The sequence below is a fragment of the Zootoca vivipara genome, chromosome 10, assembly GCF_963506605.1.
Source record: "Zootoca vivipara chromosome 10, rZooViv1.1, whole genome shotgun sequence".
In the NCBI taxonomy this organism is placed as follows: Eukaryota; Metazoa; Chordata; class Lepidosauria; order Squamata; family Lacertidae; genus Zootoca; species Zootoca vivipara.
The window spans coordinates 1,567,080-1,588,889 of NC_083285.1; the positions used below are offsets into that span (position 1 = coordinate 1,567,080).

The following is a 21,810-nucleotide window of genomic DNA, read 5'->3' on the forward strand; positions in this document are numbered from 1 at the left end:
TCTTGCATTTTTTGAAAGGTTGTCAAAAGTGGGTAGTTCACTTATTGGTGATTCTGGTAACAGGTGGAAATTCTTAAGATGCCGTAGGGTTTTTGTCTGATGGTTGCTATACCACAGCTTTCTGCTTTCTTTTCCCCAGTCCAAAATTCATGCAGCAAGAAGCCTGAGTGAGATTGCCATTGACCTGACTGAAACTGGAACTCTGAAGACCTCAAAACTAGCCAATATGGGAAGCAAAGGGAAGATCATCAGCGGCAGCAGTGGGAGCCTTTTATCATCAGGTATGTCCCTCGGTGGTGCAGAGTTGGTTCCTCAGTTAAAGGGAAATGCTGCTGACAAGTTGTTTCTGGGCATTTGAGTCAAGTGTTTTGGACTGGGGTCATTGTTCATGTTGTGTAAAATGTTGGACTGTTTGTCGCATTTGGGAAGTATAGATCAGGGATGTCCTCCCCAAAAAAAAGCTCAACAACTCTGGGCAATCCACCCACCCCACGCACGCTCCTCCCCCCTCCAGTGACAATGGGTAGAGCACTGCCATTGGTTTGTTTTTTTATACTGGGAGAAGTCTCTTGGGAGTTGGACATGCCTGGTATAGATCATAGTTGTGAGACAACAACAGGCCCAGGGCTTGGTCTGACTCCCAACTCAGTCCTGCTTGGTGGATTTCCTGAAAGGATTATTAGATATTAGATGTCTTTCTCATCATCCTGGTGCTTACAGACCAACATCATCACTCCTAATCTTGAAATGTCCTTTTCTCCACATGCATGTTTGCCTTAGCTCTGCTCTTAGCTCTGTGAAGCAGCAGCTTCCAAGCAATGTCTGCCAATGTCTCCCAAGAGTGGGTGGCCGTCTGCCAGAGTTGCCTCATTTTGTAGCGCTTGTTATGGGGGATGCCTGCCAAAAGTGATGGCTCAGAGATCTTGTTTGATTCTCAGCTACTGACACCAACCCTTAGTCTATATGACTTCTCAAAGCAACAGAAACCTCTACTCATATGGAACTTCCTCTTTTCTCTGCATGCCTGCTTCTATAAGTCTTAAATTTTCATTGCATATTGAGCTATTTCATTTTTTCTTTTTAAAAAATCACACTTTTAAAGAACTGGGGCAACACCTATTGCCCCCTGTTCAAGAAAAAGTACATCCCACCAAGAGTAAGAAAAAACACAATGATTGGTGAACAGCGTAAAGCCAACCATAAAACTAAATTTATAAACAAATCCCAGAACTATTAAAACATCAGTAATAACAACAGAGAAAACATAGTTCACTTTCTTTTTGGACATCCATGCCTCTGATCTGTGCTCAGAGCCAGGCGTGTTCTTGCCCAGCTGATGCTCAAGTGCTTTTAGAAGCACATTTACAGGCACATTGTGGTGCTCACATGGGTCCTGTGAACTGACAGGGTTTTTTACAAATGGAATCTCGTGTGCCTCCATTGGAGATTGATCAGGATCATAATTTTCCTTTATAGTGATCCTGGGCTTATCAAATGGCTGTCTGAATAGAAAATCTTAGAATATCATTGATGCTGGCTGTAGACTGATCCACACTGGCCTTAAAACGGGTGCTGTCAGCCTGGAAGGCAGCATTGTCTCACTCGAGAGTGGAAATACCAAATTGCCAAATACAGCAAGCCCACTGTCAGGGCGACTCCGTACAGGGACCCTCCCCCAGTCATCCTGACCAGCACTCCGCCCAGTGACAGCCCTAGCAGTGGGTCAGGAGGAGGGAATGAGGAATGGGGCAGAGTGGAGAGGGGGCTCTCAGACGTGTCAGAGGAGGAAGGACAGTGCAGCGAGGTGCCGGAGCCTCTGCAACGCTCCAGCCAAAGGAAGGGAGAAGGAATGCAGCCCCTTCCGGCGCCCGAATTGAGGCACGCGCCCACACGCAGGGCTAGGGGGAGGCACTTTGGGGTGCCCAGGCTTTTATGCTGGCCGGAGAGCTGGAAGGAGCCATTGCCGGGTTCTGAATCAGACTAGGCAGTCTTGTTTTCTGATATCTCTGCACTGTAAATAATATGCACAATAAAACTCTTAAAGACAGAGCAGACTAGAGCGTCTTTACTCAAGAGTAGCCGCAACAATCCCCTGACACCCACCTTGATTTCCCTCCATAACATGCCGTAGTGGAAATGCATGTCAACGCGCATATCACACATTTCTCTTCCTCTGGTCCACATAATTGGCTGCTGTGACAGGTTGTGTGACAGGAACACATGATGTGATAACGTCTTACTACAAATTACTAGGGGAGAAAGAAGACGGGGGGGGGCTTCCCATTTCGGCTTCCCATTTTTGTCTTCTTCACAGTCTGTTCATTCCTCAGCCTCTCATAAGTTGCCTCCGTGAGCATGTTTCACATCTTGCTGCCAGGCTGGCTCCAAGCACCCTTTGGGCAAATCCAAGGAATCATACATTGCATTTTAGCCTTGGTTCATGTTATACAGTACTTGCTTTGATCATTTGTTAAAACAAAATTTTAAAAACAAAATTTTTGATCAAAATGAAATACGATCTGGAAATGATGATCCTACAACACACACCGCTTTCCTGTAGGATAGATTTCGCAATCAAATTAGCAAATGCCCCAGCCAGACAAATTCTGAGTGATTTTTGTCTGAACATAAGAGTTAAGTGGCAATAAATATCTGTATCCCAGTTTTACTATATTTTGTACAGAAAATCGATAATAGAATCGGTCCACAACCAGCTGTCAGAACATAAGAGGCTCTAAGTCTCCACTCGCCACTTTTTATCAAGGGAAGCCTTCTGCTTTATTGAGAAGCCTAACGTGGAACACATGAAACAAAGGCTGGGCAGCAACCAGAGCCAAGAGTAGAAGGTCTGTTTCTAATTCTGTGTCTGCCTGACTTAGCTTCATATTTTGTCCTGTCCACAAAATGGCAGTGGTTGTATTTCTGAAGGAAATTCTGTAGGGCACAATTCTTTGATATTCTCAAATGAAATATGGTTCTACAAGCGCAAAGTATTAGAATATTACAGGGGGTCTCGTATACGTACCTCCCTACACACACACAAAGAAGTATGGAGGGTGTTTTACGGTCTTGTGAAAGATCTACTGTAATAGAAATACGCTGCACACAACTCCTGTTCTGTTTGTGATTATAGAGGGAAATGTGCCCACTGGGAGGACACCAGCTCACCAATGGAATTTGTATTAACCATCAAAGATCAGCAAATCCTTAGAATTTCATCCTTGCATAGTTTCAAAATACACACTGCTCCTACCTTGGAAAAGTTCAGCAAAGAATTACATGAGCAGAGTGGTACCAGAAGGACGACCACAAACAACCCTGCATTTTTTAAAGAATCATTTGCTGGAATAGCAGTGGCTGCAGAGCTTCTGATTTGGTCTGGGTGTGTGTGTTAGGGGGTAGGTTTTTGTTTATTTGTTAAGCTTCCCCTCCCCCACCCTGGACTCTTTAAATTAGATAAGTGAAGCCCAGGAAATACTCAGTGTGTCCATCTGGAATTCCTGTGCTTGTGGGCAGCATTCCTGCATTTATAAAAGTTACATACCAGTTGCAGTGTTCCTTTTTTACGTGATTGCACTAACTTTGTGTCCTTGGGCAGAACTTGGCATAATGGTGGCTGAATGTCTTCAAACCTGCTAATGCAACTGTGTGGGGAGCTTTAAAGTGGTGCAGCAGGAAGCTGGAGAGAGACAATGAACCTTTCCTCTTTTTGCTACCTTCTTCCCTGTAACTCCTCTCCTAAAGTCATCATCTCCTAGCAGTGTTTATTTCCAGGTAGGGCAGGAGTAGGAGATTGTGGCACGGTACTAAGTTTGTCCTATGAGATGGTTTCCCCCAAACTATGCCCACCTTGCCCACACCTGACACCTGGATCAGCTTCCCAACTGAATTTTCTGACTGCAACCAATCCCTGCCAAAAGCAGAGCTGAACTCACTGCCCATAAGCTGATGTGAGTTCAGAAGCCTGCAGGATTTGCTGTGTGACTGAGTTCCCTGGGGTAACTGCTGGATCAGTGCCATGACTCAGTTCCCCATGGTAGACTGCGCAGGAGACTTGGATGGGTGTACGGGACTGACAGGTGGATTATCCTGCCCACCTGGCCAAATGAGCCTGTGGGGCTGGGGGCAGAATCAGATAATGATCTGGTCCACCTGGCCAAAAAGCTTCCTTATTCCTGAGCTATCTGGGGAGAGTGTTTGCAGAGGGGGAAGCAGTGAGTAGTAGAACGTTCAGCACTCACCCACAGACTGCCGGTTTTGTGTTTGAAATCACCCAACCCTTTAGGCCACAATTGGTGCATTGAAAATGAAGGCCTGCTGTTATCATGACTCATTCTGTCCTGACATTGGCTAATGTCAGAGCTTAAAGTGCTGACTTTGTCATCTGACCCTGGCTTTCGGTTTGTGGGGTCATGGGTAGACTTGTTGAATATTTTTAGGGCTGTTGTGCTCCCCAGAATTTCATGGCTTGATCAACAGTACGAAGGCACCAAAAGTGAATTGTTGGGCTGTCTGCATGCACACTAGTGAAATGTAAGAGCCAAATTGCCTTCTAAACTTTAGTTCAATGAAGACCCATGCCTGCAACTGCAAATTGCATATGTATTGTGATGTATTGTGAAATTCATGAAATGGTTGATTTTGTGATGTGTTGTTCTCCCTCTTATAGGCCTCTTTGAGATTAGTTTTTTTTCCTGTGGAAAGGTGGCATACAAAGAAAGTGAGGGTGATGATGTACATCTCCAGCTGTGTGTCCCACCATGAAATACAACAGTGGAAATCTGATCCATTTGAATAATGCCACTTTAAAGCAGTGTTTCTCAGCCAGTGTGCCTCCAGATGTTTTGGGACTACAACTCCCATCATCCCTAGCTAGCAAGACCAGTGGTCAGGAATGATGGGAGTTGCAGTCCTAAAACATCTGGAGGCACACTGGTTGAGAAACACTGCTTTAAAGTTTAAACACAGTAAAATCCTCCATTCAAAAATTCATATGCTCCATTCAAAAATTGTGGCACTGTATGAGTGCACTTCCATTTAAACTTGGGTGCTTTTGTGCATGGTTTTAAAAGAATTAATTTCTGAACTGGCTCTAATTGGCTGGCTTTGCACATTGCAGCATACGGTGAAGAAGTGCCAAGTGGCCAATGCTTCCTCCAAGCATGGTTTCTTCTATATCATGGTAGAGAGAGATGGTTGTTCTCTACTCTGCAAATGATGGTAGTGCTTCAGATGCAAGCCCCCCCCCCCAATGCTAGTGGGAAGTAGGAAGAGGATTCACTTTATCCATTTTTGAGCACAGTTTACCCACTTGAACAGAGTAACATCTTCCACTCCATTTTGTTCAGTTCATTCCGCTGTATGAATGTGGCTGGGTAGACACATTCCTTGTATTTGCAATAATAATAATAATACCTTTATTGTCATTGTACAACCTGTGTACAATAAAATTAAGCGAGCCTCCCCCACCCACCCAAACACTCAATCTCTTATAGAACAATACACCACCTCGCAAGTCAATTTTGCCATGTTATTTTCTGTTCAACAGCCCACAGGCAAAGCCAAAACATGAAATAGCAAAGTTGGGGTATGAAAGGGACTGGGATATGAAAGGGACTGCCATAATGTTTTCCATTCTTTTTTCTCTCAGGATAGGTCACCCTTTCTATATTTATATCTTGCAAATTTGCAAGAGCTTCTCAGTCATTGTTCATTCTCTCTAGATGCACAGATTGTATCAGTTCATGACTACAATAAGACATTGTTACTGAGACAGTATTAATTCTCTCCAAAACAATGCAGGGGCAGTTCTGTGCTGGTGCTTCCAATAAGATAGGGAGTGGAAGTCCATGCTCTTCACAGTTTGACTTCCCTTAGCTTTGTTGTTGCCAATTTTTACATTACGTTTAGCCTTAAAAGGTAAAGGACCCCAGACAGGTAAGTCCAGACGCAAACGACTCTGGGGTTGCGGCGTTCATCTCGCTTTTCTGGCCGAGGGAGCCGGCTTTTGTCCACAGACAGTTTTTCCTGGTCATGTGGCCAGCATGACTAAGCTGCTTCTGGCGAAACCAGAGCAGCACATGGAAACGCCGTTTACTTCCCGCTGTAGTGGTACCTATTTATCTACTTGCACTTTGACATGCTTTCAAACTGCTACCGTGTTTCCCCTTTTTTAAGACACCGTCTTATAACTTTTTTTTCTCAAAAAAACACAAGGTGTCTTATTTTCAGGGGATGTCTTAATTTTTTATTACGATTTTTATTATGGACCCACCCTGGGGAGCAACTTCTTTTAAAAAGAGACACGGAAAAAAGAGCAAAGGTAGCGGTGAGGGAGGCACTTTGTGCATGCTTAGAGACCACCCCATCCCCAGCTATAAACCCACCCCGGCTTTCCAAGACCCCTTTTCCCCGGCACTGGACTGGCGGGGGGGATGTGAAGGGGGTGTCTCTCTGTGCATGCTCAGAGGCAGCCTTGTCCCGGGTGCCGCTATGGGAGGGGAGGGAACTCACCCAACCATGACCCAGATCCTGGCCACGACGAGGCGGCGTGCGCCGGCAACGGACTGAGCCAGAGCCCCTGGCGCAGGCCGGCGCAGGCCAGCGTTGAGCTCACTACTGGCCCCGCCGAGCGCAGCCACGGGCCCATCGCCCAGCCCGCCTGCCTGCCTCCCGCTTCCTGCCCACAAAATTCCGGCGGCAGGCCATGCAGCCCACGCCGCTCCGGCGGGGCGGAAGGGGCCAGCAGCGCTTCCGCTGCCGTTCGTGCCCTGGCGCCGCGGAAGGACCCGCGGGCCTCCCACCGCCGCTCTGCCTTGGGCCATGCGGCCCACAATGTTCCGGCGGCGCGGAAGGGGCCAGCAGGGCTCCCGCCGCCGCCCGTCACCCTGGCAGGGACAGCGGGGCTCCCGCCGCCGCTCTGCCTTGGGCCATGCGCTCTGCCTTGCCGCTCTGGCTCGGCACTCCGCCTGGTGCTGCTGGACGTTCCGAGCGCTCGGCGCTGCGGAACGCTCCACTCTGCAGCCGCCTGTTCCGGCGGCGGGGCGGCAGGCCTCCTTGGCCGGGCCAGGAAGAGGCCAGGCCGCTGGCTGGGCGCTCCGCCCGGCACTGCTGTGAGCTCTGAGCGCTCGCCGCTGCGGAGCGCTCCACTCTGCAGCCGCCTGTTCTGGCGGCGGGGCAGCAGGCCTCCTCGGCTGGGCCAGGAAGAGGCCAGGCGGGTGGCTGGGCGCTCCGCTCGGCACTGCTGTGCGCTCTGAGTGCTCGGCGCTGCGGAGCGCTCCACTCTGCAGCCGCCTGTTCCGGCAGGTGGCTTGCCGCTGCAGCAGCTGGTTCCAGGCCCCGCTGGCTGGCTGGGTTCCGCTGGCTGGCTGGGGCGCTCGGCGGTCTCGCTGTACACGGTATGAGAGGTATGTCTTATTTTCGGGGGGGTGTCTTAGATATAGCAACTCCTAAAAAATGCTGCCATGGCTTACTTTATGGCTACGTATTAAAAAGGGGGAAACACGGTAGGTTGGCAGGAGCTGGGACAGAGCAACGGGAGCTCACCCCATGCAGGGATTCAAACCGCCGACCTTCCAATTGGCAAGCCCTAGGCTCTGTGGTTTAACCCACAGCGCCACCCGCGTCCACAAGTTTAGCCTTATTTAAGCATTAATCCATTCTCAGAAGCCAGCCTTTCCAAGCTGAGCACTAAGAGAGAAACCACTGATAATTCCCTATAACTCTATAATTGAATTCTTCAGTTACTTCTCAGTCGTTAACACCCTGTGGAATGCCCTCCCTTCAGATGTCAAGGAAATAAACAACTATCTGTCTTTTAGAAGACATCTGAAGTTTAGGGAGGTTTTAAAGGATTGATGTTTTTATTATGTTTTAAGATAATGTTGTAAGCTGCCCAGAGTGTCTGGGTAAACCCAGCCAGATGGGTGTGATATAAATAATAAAATTATTAGTAGTAGTATTATTAGTATTATTACTCGCTCCACTGCCTTTTTTCACAGGAACATGCTCTGGTTTCTTCTTTTGATTTTTGCAGCCACAAGAGGTCAATTTGCTCCACCTTCTTAAGCAACAGGGATCTTGGACAATTCCTCTTCAAGCTCACCTGGCTTATCTTTACCAAACAATAGCTTACTCCCTTACATTTTATTCTCCACATTATGCTCAAAGAGTGCTGTACTACATGCTAGTTCACCAGCCCCCTTGCTTTGCTTCAGGGGTCCTGTTGCCTGCCAGCACCAAACATGGAACGCTTCGCCCACAGACTGCTGGGAAGTGTAGTTTGCTAAGGGTGCTGAGAATTGTTAAGACACAGAGCTATGATTCCCAAAGAGGCTTCCCACGGAAGGTTGGGAACAACTCTTTGTAGCTGTTAAAGGGCCTTAGGGTGGAAACATTGCCGCCTCTGCAGTATTTCTGTAAGCGTGCCAGCTTCCATTTTGACATGTTTTAAGCCTTCCGGTGGGTCTTTCCTCCTCAGCAACAACTAGTGGGCGGTCTTTTCCCGTCACCACATCTTAGACATGCACTTCCTGTTGCTCTTCTCTGGAAGCATTTCAGTTGATGAATAGCAAACTTGTCCCGTCACCCAGGCGGCAGACAAGCAAAAAGAAGCTAATGAAGAACATTCACCTCGCAGGATATTTCTATGCGTATCCTGTGCTGAGTAATTCCAGATGGGGGATAAGCTGTTATCTTGGCTGTTTGGTGTGGAGGATATCCTATTTGTTCCTCACTGCTGAGAGATAGTGGCTGCTTGTGGTCACTTTCTGTTCTTTGCTGACATCCTGAGGCAGTGAATCATGCCTGGCTTCTGGCAGGAGGGGGACACACCATGCAGCTTCCCTGCCCATCTGGGCTCCTCGTAGAATGTTCCGGATGGCCAGCTTTTGGCTGAGAGACTGACCCTGGCAGCCAGGCTGATGAACTCAGCATGAATAACAGCTGCATTAGGATAGTCATTGTTTATGGCATTAGGCGTTTGGGTTATAAGCAAGAAGAATAACTGCATCAAAAAAATTGCACATCTGGACCCCAGTGATGTCATCTGGCGGCTGCTGCTGGGGGGGGGTTCCCCCTCCTCACCGCTCCCTGTTTGGGCATTCATTCAGCCTGCTAGTTTCCTCTAACAGTATTCCTCAGAGGAATACTTGTTTCACCTGCTGCCTAAGCCTGTTCTCCTCCTTCCTCCATGCGTTTCCTTCCTCTCAGGATTGCTTCACGCAGTCTTGTATTGGAAAAGAACTGCATGCATCCCAATGTGTGAATAGCAGTATGGCTCTTATTCTGGCAAGCTTCTTTTATGTAGCTGTTTTTTCCTGGCTTCTGTCCTGTCTCTCATCCATATAAGATAAGATTATTCCTTTGCACAACACTGGAATGGTTTATTCCGCTATATTGTTATAGAACAGTGGTTCCCAATTAGTTAATTACTGAGGACCCCCTGTTTTTCAAAATCCAAGCCATGGACCCCCTACTTTTGAAAACTTTGGTAGCTGTATGGTAGTTACCTGTGCAAAGCAATTTTTTGAACAAAATGTGGGGTAGCCCCTAATAAGCAAAATATTTTAGGTAAGAAGAAAAAAGCAGACTAGGGCTAAGTGATATCTGGTTTTGAACATCATGATATATCAGCAGCTAAACATCGTGATATTCCGATATATCACAATGTTTGAAATTGGAGATCAGGAGTGGGGATGAGGACAGTGTTAGATAGTGAGATATGAAAGCTAAATGGCACCTTAATCCTAGGTTATGGGTGCCACAATGGAGTGTCTAGGCGTGCTTTTTTATAACAAGAATACAAAGCTGAAAATGAATGAACTGCAGCTAAAATCTTATGTTCATTTTTCACATGGTCTAGTCTTCATCTGATGACAGCAAAAAAACAAAGCCATACTTCCTCTGCCCACCCCCCTAATAATCTCAAGAGGGTCTTGTTTCCAGTTTTCAGAGAGTAGCTGGAAGTGGGGAAGCAAGAAAAGTTCCTCCTTTCCTTCCACTCTGCAGTTTTAATCTGAAATCTTAGGCACAGTACTGCGCCCAGAGCTCAGAAACTGCACGCATTAATGAAATTCCCTGTCGCAAGTGATGCGATAGTGGTATTCGCATACTCATGCAAAAAGTTCCACTAACCAGCTTAGAGAATTTGGTTGATGTCAAATGGGAATTCCCACAAGGAATCTCCCTTTTCAGGAAGCTTTAAAAGAAAGTTCCTCTAAAAATTTAGTCATAATGAGGAAACATGCACCTTTTGAATGTGGAAGATGAAGGACACAGAAGTTACACAAATTGTAATAGCAGAACCACAAGAGGATGTCACTTCCTGCTCCCACACGGTGTCAGTCATGCACAAAGGAGCTCTCAACAGGGAGGCAACCTGCTGCAAATGGCTCTTTCTTGCGACCGGAAATGTTTGTAACCCAAGTTACCACTGTATAGAGGTGGAAGGGTCATCTAGTCCAGTCCCCCTGCAGTGCAAGAATCTCAACTAAAGCCTTCATGACAGAGGGCCATCCAACAGTATAGTTGCTTGCACAGTAATTGCTCGTTTCATGGCAGATTGATGCCGCATAATCAGCAAAGTTACTGGAGCCCACATGCATTTTCTAGCGGCAGACGCAATGGCTGCCAGGGCTATGACCCAGACCATGTCTGTGGATGAAGGTATCTGTGAGCAGCCAGATGGCGAGGTGGTTATGCGAGACACCATAGGAGAGCATGGATAAACCGGGGTGGGAGTCAGCAGCGAAACAGAGCCAGGAAATGTGCTAGTGATCTGTTGTGAGATGCTCATGCCTGGGATTGCCTCTCAGCTTCGCAAACTTCTACTGTAGATGGGAATATTAAGAATGACATGATCTTAACAACTCATGTTTGTTGGAATGTATTTAAATATCATTTGTGCTTCAGATGTATAGCCTCCTGTTAGTATAAGCGTTAAGAATGTTTTGTGAACAAACACAAGTCCTTTTTGAAAAAGTCCACAGGCACCAGCTTCGTTGCTGCTGCTGATGTATGCTCTAAGAAGTCAGCTGCCCTCATGCTATCATTGTTTATTGACAGGTTCCCAAGAGTCAGATAGCTCTCAGTCTGCCAAGAAAGACATGCTGGCTGCCTTGAAGTCCAGGCAAGAAGCTCTGGAGGAGACACTTCGCCAGCGCCTGGAAGAGCTAAAGAAGCTCTGTCTCCGAGAAGCGGTAGGCCGTATACATTTCTATAATCCTTGAAAACCCCTTTGTTGCTTCCGATGTGCAGCAAAGCATAGAGTGTGTAGAAGGGGTGGCATCTTACAAAGTTTCTGCTTTGCAAAGCGGAAGGCATTGTAATCCCTTAAACACCCACAGTTCTCACGGAAGTCGGTGAAAGATCCAAATGTTTAGTAGAAATTCAGATACATCTGCCTTTGACATTTCAATTTTTACAAATGTGTTGTGAGTATTGCAAGTGGAAAACAAAATGAAATTTCATATATCAATTTAGCAATTTCCAACGTGGGCAATTTGGCAAATGCAAGGCTTAGGCCAGGCATCCCCAAACTTTGGCCCTCCAGATGTTTTGGACTACGATTCCCATCTTCCCTGACCACTGGTCCTGTTAGCTAGGGATCATGGGAGTTGTAGGCCAAAACATCTGGAGGGCCGCAGTTTGGGGATGCCCGGCTTAGGCAAAATTTCATTTCATCAGCTTGTCCCTAACATGGCCCAACTTGTTTCTCCTCTAAATCGCAGCTCCTTTCCAATAGTACTATCCTGATTTGATAGTTAGGATTTAGTTACACATTACAGGACAGCATTCATCTTTTGTGATTTCCCACCCTTTGCCAGTTTCCGTAACAGATTAACTATTCAGAGCATGTGGATAATTGCCATGCTCAAGTGTCCTGTGAACATTATTGCTTCCCTTCGCAAGTACATGCGTTAAGTGTTACAGGCTTCAAATTTCTGTTCACATGGGTATCATAAGATGCCCTGAGAATTAACACTAAGGGGTACAATATAAAATTTCCACATATAGAGAGCCTTTAAGTTTAACTTTATCTTTCAACCATGAAAGTAGAGAACCACTGTTTGGGACTGTTTGGGACCATGATTATTTGAGACTAAATAGGTACAAGTGGGACCTACAAAAAATGTAGAGTGGTCCTGATCAAGATGACAGCATTCGAAATTTGGCAGGCACCAGGCTCATTTTGGCTATCAGCCCCTTGCGACTAAGTGAAGATGTCCAGGTGCTAGAAGGCGCCTGGCATCTCCACCATCTGGCGGTGCATGCCTGGCGATCATTGGATATTGACTGTTTTCACACACTAAGACCACATCCTGTAGAATTCTATCCATTATATTTTATCTGCACAGTCAGAATGAGTTTCAGGAACCAAAAAGCCGTATTGAAAAATACAACTTTCGAGCTATCTGGCCCAAAAATGCCAACTGGGCATTCTGTTTTGGTGACTGTAACTCTGGTTTTAGGAGCCATTTGGTGCCTAGGTTATATATCTGAGTTTCTAAGACTGCTCCAGGAGTCAAGTCAGCAGACATGTGGAAAGCAGCTTGGTTTTAATTTTGCATTCCTATTTCTGATTCACTGCTTTAAAATATTATGTATTCAAGTAATCCAAATTTAGCTTCAAAATGGACTGAATTCTGTGACTTCTATGAATTATGCAAATGTATGCAACTTGTAGATCTGTATTTTGCATTATTTATTTTTGTTTTGGTAATCATGGGGAAGAACAAGGAGCTATGCAAAACTCCTTCCTAATCACTAGAAATCTTGTTCAACTACTTCTATTTTCTGAAATTTCACACGCATTGTGTATATGCTGTAAAGTACCTTTGCAGCCATGAGATCTAGAAACTTACCCTTTTCAACTGGAAGCTGAACTGTGCATCCAGCATAATGCTCTGGCCTTTTTCTGCACTTCTGTAAAATTTAGCATTCTCAAAACTCTACCTAACCCTGCAAAAGGTCAAGTAACTGAAAACACTTTTCAACGAAGAGTGTAAGGGGAAATAGCTGAGCTGCTGAAACTTATTTGATCATTTCTTTTTCACATAAGAAGCAAAACTTGACTTTGGTAGTTTGCCTGCGTGAGTAAGGTTTATGAGGTCAGGTTAGGCCCCACATGCCCATGCCTAAAAGGTTTTGCTCAAATCGTCTATAACGTTTACTTTAAGCCAATTCAATCACCACCCTCCAGTTTTATTCTAAATTTCTCTCTCCAGGCCCCCTTGAATCACTGTTTGTTTATTTCCCTGTGGGAATTGCTGTCCTATAATGAGACTGGTAGACTGAGAGAAGGAAATGAATTGAAACCCTTGGGGGTAGCCAAACTAAGTTTACCCCCTAACCATTTGCAACAGTGGCATCAAATTTCTGCAAGCTTTGCTTACTTACTAAAAGGTAAAGGTAAAGGGACCCCTGACCATTAGGTCCAGTCGTGACCGACTCTGGGGTTGCGACGCTCATCTCGCATTATTGGCCGAGGGATGCTGGCATGTGGCCAGCATGACTAAGCCGCTTCTGGCGAACCAGAGCAACGCACGGAAACGCCATTTACCTTCCCGCCAGAGCGGTAACTATTTATGTACTTGCACTTTGACGTGCTTTCGAACTGCTAGGTTGGCAGGAGCTAGGACCGAGCAACGGGAGCTCACCCTGTCGCAGGGATTCGAACCACCGACCTTCTGATCGGCAAGCCCTGGGCTCTGTGGTTTAACCCACAGCACCAGCCGCATCCCTAGTAACTAGTTACTTACTAGTTCATCTTAAATTACAGGAGCCAGGCTGCTAATGCACTTTTTGTTTTATGGGGCAAGTTTAGTAGCCCAGTTTGCTGTCCTTTCTTTAAAAAATAGCAGACTTGTTGGAAGTCTTGCATACCTAAATTGTTTGGCTTCATATTTTTTTAAACTGGAGGCTGTCCAATTTTAAAGAGGGTTCAGCTTTGAAGGCATTTGGTGGTTTGGTTGATTTATGTGCACACAGACGCTGATCTACATTCATCTTTTGCTTTAGGAAATGTATCTTAACAGTGATTTTATGACAACCAAAGATTCATGGCTGATCTTTTTAAAAAAACATATTCAAAATAGCAGTTACACTGAGATACTCCAATATTTCTATCAATCTGATAGGTTATTATTTGGTTATAAGCAAGACGCTAGAGCAAAGAAGTTTGTTTGAAACTCCCAAATCATTGTATTGATGTTTCTTCATAGGCACAGCCATTTTATCAATGTTGGGATTACTAGCCCTTTGGGGTCCACAGCACAATTGCAAACTGGAAAAACTGTTCTGGGCATCACACTCACTGCAACCTGTTCTGTTGGCTGCAGTAGAAGGCTTCTTTTAAGCCAAATTTCAACAGGTGAAGAGGAAGTCTTTTGGAGGCATGTGTGTTTGTGGACATGATGTTGGTGACCCCTGAATAACACAGCTCTGCATGCTTGCATATATGAAACTATGCTAGAGATGTAGAAATTGGTAATATCTCTTATTCCAAACCCTAACATTCTAGATCCTCCTTATTAGTAGAGCTGTTACCTAAATAAATAAGTTTGTGAATTTTAATTCACAAATAAATGTGAATTTTAACTGATAAAACTGATAATTTTAACTGATGTGAATAACAGTAAGAAATTATTTGTTTTTAAAATATGAGCAATCCCATTATTACCTTTAAAAATAACACCATGCAACTGTTCTTTTTGCAACTGGATTTCATATAAAATGTTTTGCATCACATTTGTAGAGTCCATGTTGCTTTTGGGGCTGATGCCTTTTCCGGTTGGTGTGAATACTTCAGGCTGCTTTCCTAAACAGCAAGAACGTGGGGAAAGGGAATGAGGGAAGGCAGGATAAATGCCAAACTGGGAGCAGCAGAGCTGATCCTAACATCACAATGATGACAGAGTGACACTTTCACCCAGTGCTGGAGCTGGGGCAGGGGGGCTAGCCAGGTTTTCCAGAGAGCACCATTGAGGCTCCCAGCCTGTGTGTGTCTACGCAAATACGCATGAAGGGGTTGCCAAACTGGGTCTTTGACCCAGGTGAAATAAAGCCCAGTTTTGCCCCTGCTGTCACTTGACTTGGCAGCGCCAGGTATCACACTGCGGAGCCAGGAAGCACCATCTTGAAAGAGGCACTCCTCATATCACACGAGGTGGTGTGACTCTTCTAAGATTATGCCTTTTGCGTTTGGTTTTGGAAGGACTTGTATTTTTTCAGGGGTGGGGAGATTAAAAAAAAGTCTGTGCTGATTTAATTGGTGGCAGGTTTTATTTGTATTTTATTTATTTATTTAAACAATGTATATACTGCTTAACATCATAGTCTCTAAGAAGTGTATATAGGGTTAAAAATAAACAATACATACGTTAAAACTCACCATATTTAATCAAACATTTGAATTGATTGTGCATCAGCTTCTGTCTGCTGGGCTGACATGTAAAGCTGCCCTTAGAAAGTGGGCATAAACAATTCAAGGCCTCCCAGCAGTTCATTGTGTGCTTAAGTTAAGCATCGAAAGAACCAGGCTCTCCTTTCCCAGTGACCTGAAAAAAGGAGAAAAGCTCCAATGAATCAGGGTCGGGGCAGCAAGCAGGAGGCTGTCTGGAGTTTTGCTTGCCTGCAACTTGCCTGGATAGTTTTGCAGAAGGCTGGGGATTTTGTGCCCAATGCTAGTGCACAACATTATCCGTCCTTGGCACAGAGCCTTTTCCCTGCTGCAGGGCCGTCCTCTCTCTCTCTTTAGACAGCTATGTGCCTTTGCTCTTCACACTGCAAACAAGCAACAATGTTTGTGCTAAAGGTAATGTTGTTAACATGCTATGGCTCTGAAATGTGAAGGATCCACCTTGTTATTTTAGACTAATCTGTCCAAATGGCTTTCATGCAGCGATTGTTTTACTGTCACTACTTCTACCTTATTACTACAAAATGTCTGTTTAGAGCAGGGGTGAGGGGCCAGATTGTTATCTCCCCCTACCCCCTGTGGGCCAAGTACGGCAGGTGGGTAGATCCGCCCACCTGTCAATCACCTGATGTCACAGTCACCTGATGGAACCTGTTCAGGCTTGCAGAGTTTGAAATCAAATGGTGCAGGGGAAGGCACAGCCTGCAAAGTGCCAACAAAGAGTGGAATGCTCTTCGGAGCTTGTGAAACCAGGTGTACAGTGTTCTGCCAGTCCAACAGTTTAAACTCTCTGGTGTTGTAGAAACTGTACAGATTATGACCAATATAGTAAAATCAGTGTCCGTCTTTCTTTACAACAATCTCCTGCCCCAGGAATGTTTGCTCTTAATTTAAACAAAGGATAGGGTGATATAAGAAAGAGAGATGAGGCACAGGGCAAGACGGGTGAAAGTTGATGCAATTATGCACTCTTGGGCTTTGTTTGAATTGAGGGTGATGACTAAGAAGTTAAGCCAAATACTTCACAGAAGAGAGAGGTTTTGAGCAGGGACTTGACAGAAGAGAGGTGAGACTTTGTAGGAGTTCTGTGTAGTTCTAAGACAGCATCATGGCTTCTTCAATGAAGTAATCTCAGAAAGCTTGACAGATTTTTAACCAAAAGTAACTTTTACTTCCCAGTTTTGCATTCTCTTCTGGTCACAGATGACAAAGCATGTGGCTCAACTACCATTCCTAAGAGGATCTTTCACAAAACAGAAGTTCTGAGTGAATAAACACACCCAAATAGAATCGACTGTGTGTCCTTCAACCAGAAAAAAATGCAATATTGGTCATTTAAAGACAATATTTGTGAAATGCTATTGCTCGTATAGATAAAATCCACTTGGTGCATGTGCACAAAACACAGCTAACTTCTAATGTTTTATATACATTTGCAGGAGCTTACAGGAAAATTGCCAAGAGAATATCCCCTTGACCCAGGGGAAGAGCCCCCAGTTGTGCGTAGAAGAATAGGTACTTCCTTTAAACTGGATGAACAGAAAATACTGCCAAAAGGAGAGGTGAGGATTGCTTTCAGACTTTCTGTTTCTCTGTTGCACTATTAAATTAAAACACCAGCATTCAGCCTGCGCCAGGATCTGGAAAAATAGACTGAGTAAATCACTTATTGGAATTATCTTCCCTTTGTGCTCTTTAAATTTGATACTAACTTGTTGAATAGAATTTGTGGTGTTTTTATTATGGGGAATTCCTGATTATTTTGTTGTCTTGATATTCCTAGGGCACATTATGACTGTGAAAGATTATGAGTTGCTTGGTTTTTGGATAGTGACATCATTTGGAGCAATAGCTCTTTTTCGTGTTTGGGCTGATGTGTGGTAATTTAATGATTTGCCCAGTCCTATCCACATTTAACCCTAATTTGACTTATGGAACAGACAGAACCACCTTTTTGATTGGGGGGGCAAAGTTTCACATGAACCAGCAACTTGGGTCTCCCTGATCAAATCCCAGCATTCTGTCCACCACACTAATTAGCATATAAATGAAGAGAAAGTACTTGTCTAGACTAGTAACTTGGAAAGGCCATGCATTCTGTTGAAACAGGATGTCCCTATCATGTGCCAAGAGGAATTTTCCAGTGTATGACACTGGTTAGACATGCTCTTTACATAGAAAATAACTCAGATAATTGTACGTTGCAGTGACTTGTTTAGTCTTCATTAAGAGAGACTTTAAAAGTTAATTTAATACAGCAAGACTTTCTTCACCACCTCTATTGCATCTGCAGAAAACAGCAGCAGAAGACTTTTTCAGGTGGTTTGCAGTTTAGTGGAACCACCTGCTCCATCGGGGCCCAGTATGGGCCGCATGATCTCCTGCAACGATTTTGCAAAGTTTTTTGCAGATAAAGTCGCTCAGATTCAGGAAGAGGTAGACTCCACCATGGGAGCAGGTCTGGGGCAGGAGAGTGCTAGAGTCCTGTCTAGTCCAGTTGCATGGAATCAATTTCAATCCGTTACCTCCGAGGATGTGGACAGGCTGCTTGGACGAGTGAAACCAACCACCTGTCTCCTTGATCCTTGCCCATCCTGGCTTATAAAAGCTAGCCAGGAACGGCTGGGCGATGGGCTTCGCAGGGTGGTGAATGTTTCTCTCTGTGAGGGAGCCTTCCCAGACCTGCTGAAAGAGGCGGTTATTAAACCGCTTCTTAAAAAACCATCTTTAGATGCGGCCAATATGGCAAACTATCGCCCAGTCTCAAATCTTCCATTCTTGGGCAAGGTGATTGAGCGAGTGGTTGCTGAACAACTCCAGGCACGCCTGGAAGAAGCGGACCATTTGGATCCCTTCCAGTCGGGATTCAGGCCTCATCATGGGACTGAAACTGCCTTGGTCGCACTGGTCGATGATCTCTGGCAGGCTAGAGACAAAGGTGAGAGCTGTTTCCTAGTTCTGCTGGATCTCTCAGCGGCTTTTGACACCATCGACCATAACATCCTTCTGGACTGTCTAGAGGGGTTGGGAGCTGGGGGCACTGTCATGCAGTGGTTCCGCTCCTTCCTCCTGGGCCATGTTCAGAAAGTGGTGGTGGGGGATGAGTGTTCGGACCCGTGGCCTCTCACTTGTGGGGTGCCTCAGGGCTCTGTCCTCTCCCCCATGCTTTTTAACATCTATACGCAGCCGTTGGGAGAGATCATAAGGGGGTTGGGCTAGGTGTTCATCAGTATGCGGATGACACCCAGCTCCACCTCTCTTTCAAATCAGAACCACTGAAGGCGGTGAAGGTCCTGTGTGAGTGCCTGGAGGCGGTTGCAAGATGGTTGGCGACTAACAGATGGAGGTTGAATCCTGACAAGACAGAAGTACTGTTTGTGGGGGACAGGAGGCGGGCAGGTGTGGAGGATTCCCTGGTCTTAAATGGGGTAACTGTGCCCCTGAAGGACCAGGTGTGCAGCCTGGGAGTCATTTTGGACTCACAGCTGTTCATGGAGGCGCAGGTCAATTCTGTGTCCAGGGCAGCTGTCTATCAGCTCCATCTGGAACACAGGCTGAGACCCTACCTGCCTGCAGACTGTCTCGCCAGAGTGGTGCATGCTCTAGTTATCTTCCGCTTGGACTACTGCAATGCGGTCTACGTGGGGCTCCCTTTGAAGGTGACCCGGAAACTACAACTAATCCAGAATGCGGCAGCTAGACTGGTGATTGGGAGCAGCCACCGAGACCACATAACACCGGTCTTGAACGATCTAAATTGGCTCCCAGTACGTTTCTGAGCACAGTTGAAAGTGTTGGTGCTGACCTTTAAAGCCCTAAATGGCCTCGGTTCAGTATACCTGAAGGAGCATCTCCACCCCCATCGTTCTGCCTGGACACTGAGGTCCAGTACCGAGGGCCTTCTGGCGGTTCCCTTGTTGCGAGAAGCCAAGTTGCAGGGAACCAGGCAGAGGGCCTTCTCAGTAGTGGCGCCCGCCCTGTGGAATGCCCTCCCATCAGATGTCAAAAAGGAAAACAGCTAGCAGATTTTTAGAAGACATCTGAAGGCAGCCCTGTTTAGGGAGGCTTTTAATGTTTAATAGATTTTAATGTTTAATAGAGTGGCTGGGGAAACCCAGCCAGATGGGCAGAGTATGAATAATAGTAAATTATTATTATTATTATTATTATTATTATTATTATTATTATTATTACGTGCCACAGGGAATAAAGCAGAGCCACTGGGCAGGTACTTCTGCCGCTCCCCCACACCCCCATCACTGAAACCTTGGGAGTTATAGTTTTGGGAACGTTCTGAGACCCTAGTGTCGGAATCTTTTTTTAGTGTTCCTACATTCAGCCAGGACGCGGGTGGTGCTGTGGTCTAAACCACTGAGCCTATGGCTTTCCGATCAGAAGGTCTGCGGTTCGAATCCCCGCGACAGGATGAGCTCCCGTTGCTTGGTCCCAGCTCCTGCCAACCTATCAGTTTGAAAGCACATCAAAGTGCAAGTAGATAAATAAGTACCGCTCCGGCAGGAAGGTAAACAGCATTTCCGTGCACTGCTCTGCTTCGCCAGAAGTGGCTTAGTCATGCTGGCCACATGCCCCGGAAGCTGTCTGCGGACAAACACCGGCTCCTCGGCCTATAGAGCGAGATGAGCGCCGCAACCCCAGAGTTGTTTGCAACTGGACTTAACAGTCAGGGGTCCCTTTACCTTTACCTTTTACATTCAGCTAAGCATTTTTTAAAAAGTTAGGTGTGAATAACTAGACATTTCCCAGCGTGGCGAGCTGTGCTTTTTGCTTTCCTACCTAGGGCATGGAAAGGAAGGTTGTATCTAGGGATGCACCAATCCATCTAGTGTCATTTACATATGTGTTTATTCAGAAGTCTGCTCTATCCATGAAATCCACACAAAAATTTAGAAACATCCATTTTCAAACACATTTGGGTATGCTTTTTGAGCCAAGAACTGCACCACTAAATTAAATGAAGTGTGAAATCTGAAGGATAACTGAGTTCTGGTCCAGAAGGTGAGTTTGTATCAGAATTTGCAAAGAATGAGCACCTCAAATATCTATAATTGTGCCTCATGCCTTTTGACTGTAAGGACCACTCATTACATGTTTAGGTGTATTCCTAGGTAAATTTAAATGTTCCATGTGGAACTGTAAAGCAATACTATGACAAATGCATGTTGGGAAACACGTGGGCCATCTTGGTATACTTGTCAGGAATCATGACTGGCTGCAAATCCTCTTGTTTGCACAGCCGGCAGCAAAGTGAGCTGATACTTTCCCCTCTTCTTAATGTGGTAACAGCCCTAACAGATGATCCACATGTGAAAATGGCAGGCTTGGTTGATAAGACTGTGCCATTAAAAAACCATACATCAAATGCATTCATTTCTAACAGTGCCTTTCATCTGCTGCCTACACTGGCTGTTGTGGGAGATTTTCTGTAGTGAGGAGGCAGATCAGGATCTGAGTCTTAAAATATATTGTGTTGTGTTGAATACACATTTAATAAATTCAGTGTTGACAGAGCTTATGAAAGCTTCAAAGCAAAAACTCTTTTCTTTTTTAAAAAACCCACACATACACAACAGCCATTCAGTCTGTAGCATTGTGAGAACTGTAGCTATGGATTTAAACTGGCAGCAAAGGAGATTTTTAAGCCAACATGTCCAGAATGAATGCTTTAGAGAGACATGTTGTGTTGAAGAGAGATTAGTTCACAGCAGTGTGGCTTCTTCGGTGACTGTAGCACTGATTGACAGAGACAGACGATCTTTCTCCATAGAGCATATGATAGCTAGTTCCCAGTGGTTCCTTGTGCTGGCTGGGGGGGTGGGAGATGTGGTCCAAAACATCTGGAGGGCACAAGTTGAGGAAGGCTGCTTTAGAACTAGAACCCAGGACAGGGTTATGTTGGCGGGAACAGGCTTGGTTCTTTTAATTTATCCTGTTAAAGTGAAAATTCACTACTGGGGGGAAAGGTGAGGTGCTGGTCTTGGGACCCAGTTGCAGCAAGGGCAATACTGTTCCTACATTGTGTGACCCAGCCCTCATTGTCCCAGGTGCCAGAGAGCACACATACTCTCTGCACTCGGGGGGGGGGGCTGTGCAATAAACAAGACTTTCATAGACCATTTGCTGACAATGAGCATTTTGCTAGCTGCAATATATATTTCTTTCAAAGTTTCATACCATGCCTCTTGCTCTCTGAATGAACCCCAGAATTGCTTACAACAGGTTATGCCAGGGGTCCCCAAACTAAGGCCCGGGGGCCAGATGCGGCCCAATCGCCTTCTAAATCCAGCCCGTGGACGGTAGAATGTGTCCTTTTATTTAAAATGCATCTCTGGGTTATTTGTGGGGCATAGGAATTCATTCATATTTTTTAAAAA

At 45.6% G+C, this 21,810-nt stretch overlaps 1 protein-coding gene across 9 annotated transcripts in view; it reads left to right on the forward strand.

Moving 5' to 3' along the window:
* Nucleotides 1-21,810, forward strand: part of FRMD4A (FERM domain containing 4A) — a 413,482-nt gene that overhangs the window by 366,001 nt on the left and 25,671 nt on the right. For all 9 annotated transcript variants that reach the window (XM_060279477.1, XM_035127381.2, XM_035127379.2 and 6 more), the window contains exons 14-16: nt 140-281; nt 11,065-11,198; nt 16,858-16,980. In XM_060279477.1, coding sequence (XP_060135460.1) covers nt 140-281; nt 11,065-11,198; nt 16,858-16,980 — 399 coding nt within the window. The remainder of the gene's footprint in view (nt 1-139; nt 282-11,064; nt 11,199-16,857; nt 16,981-21,810) is intronic.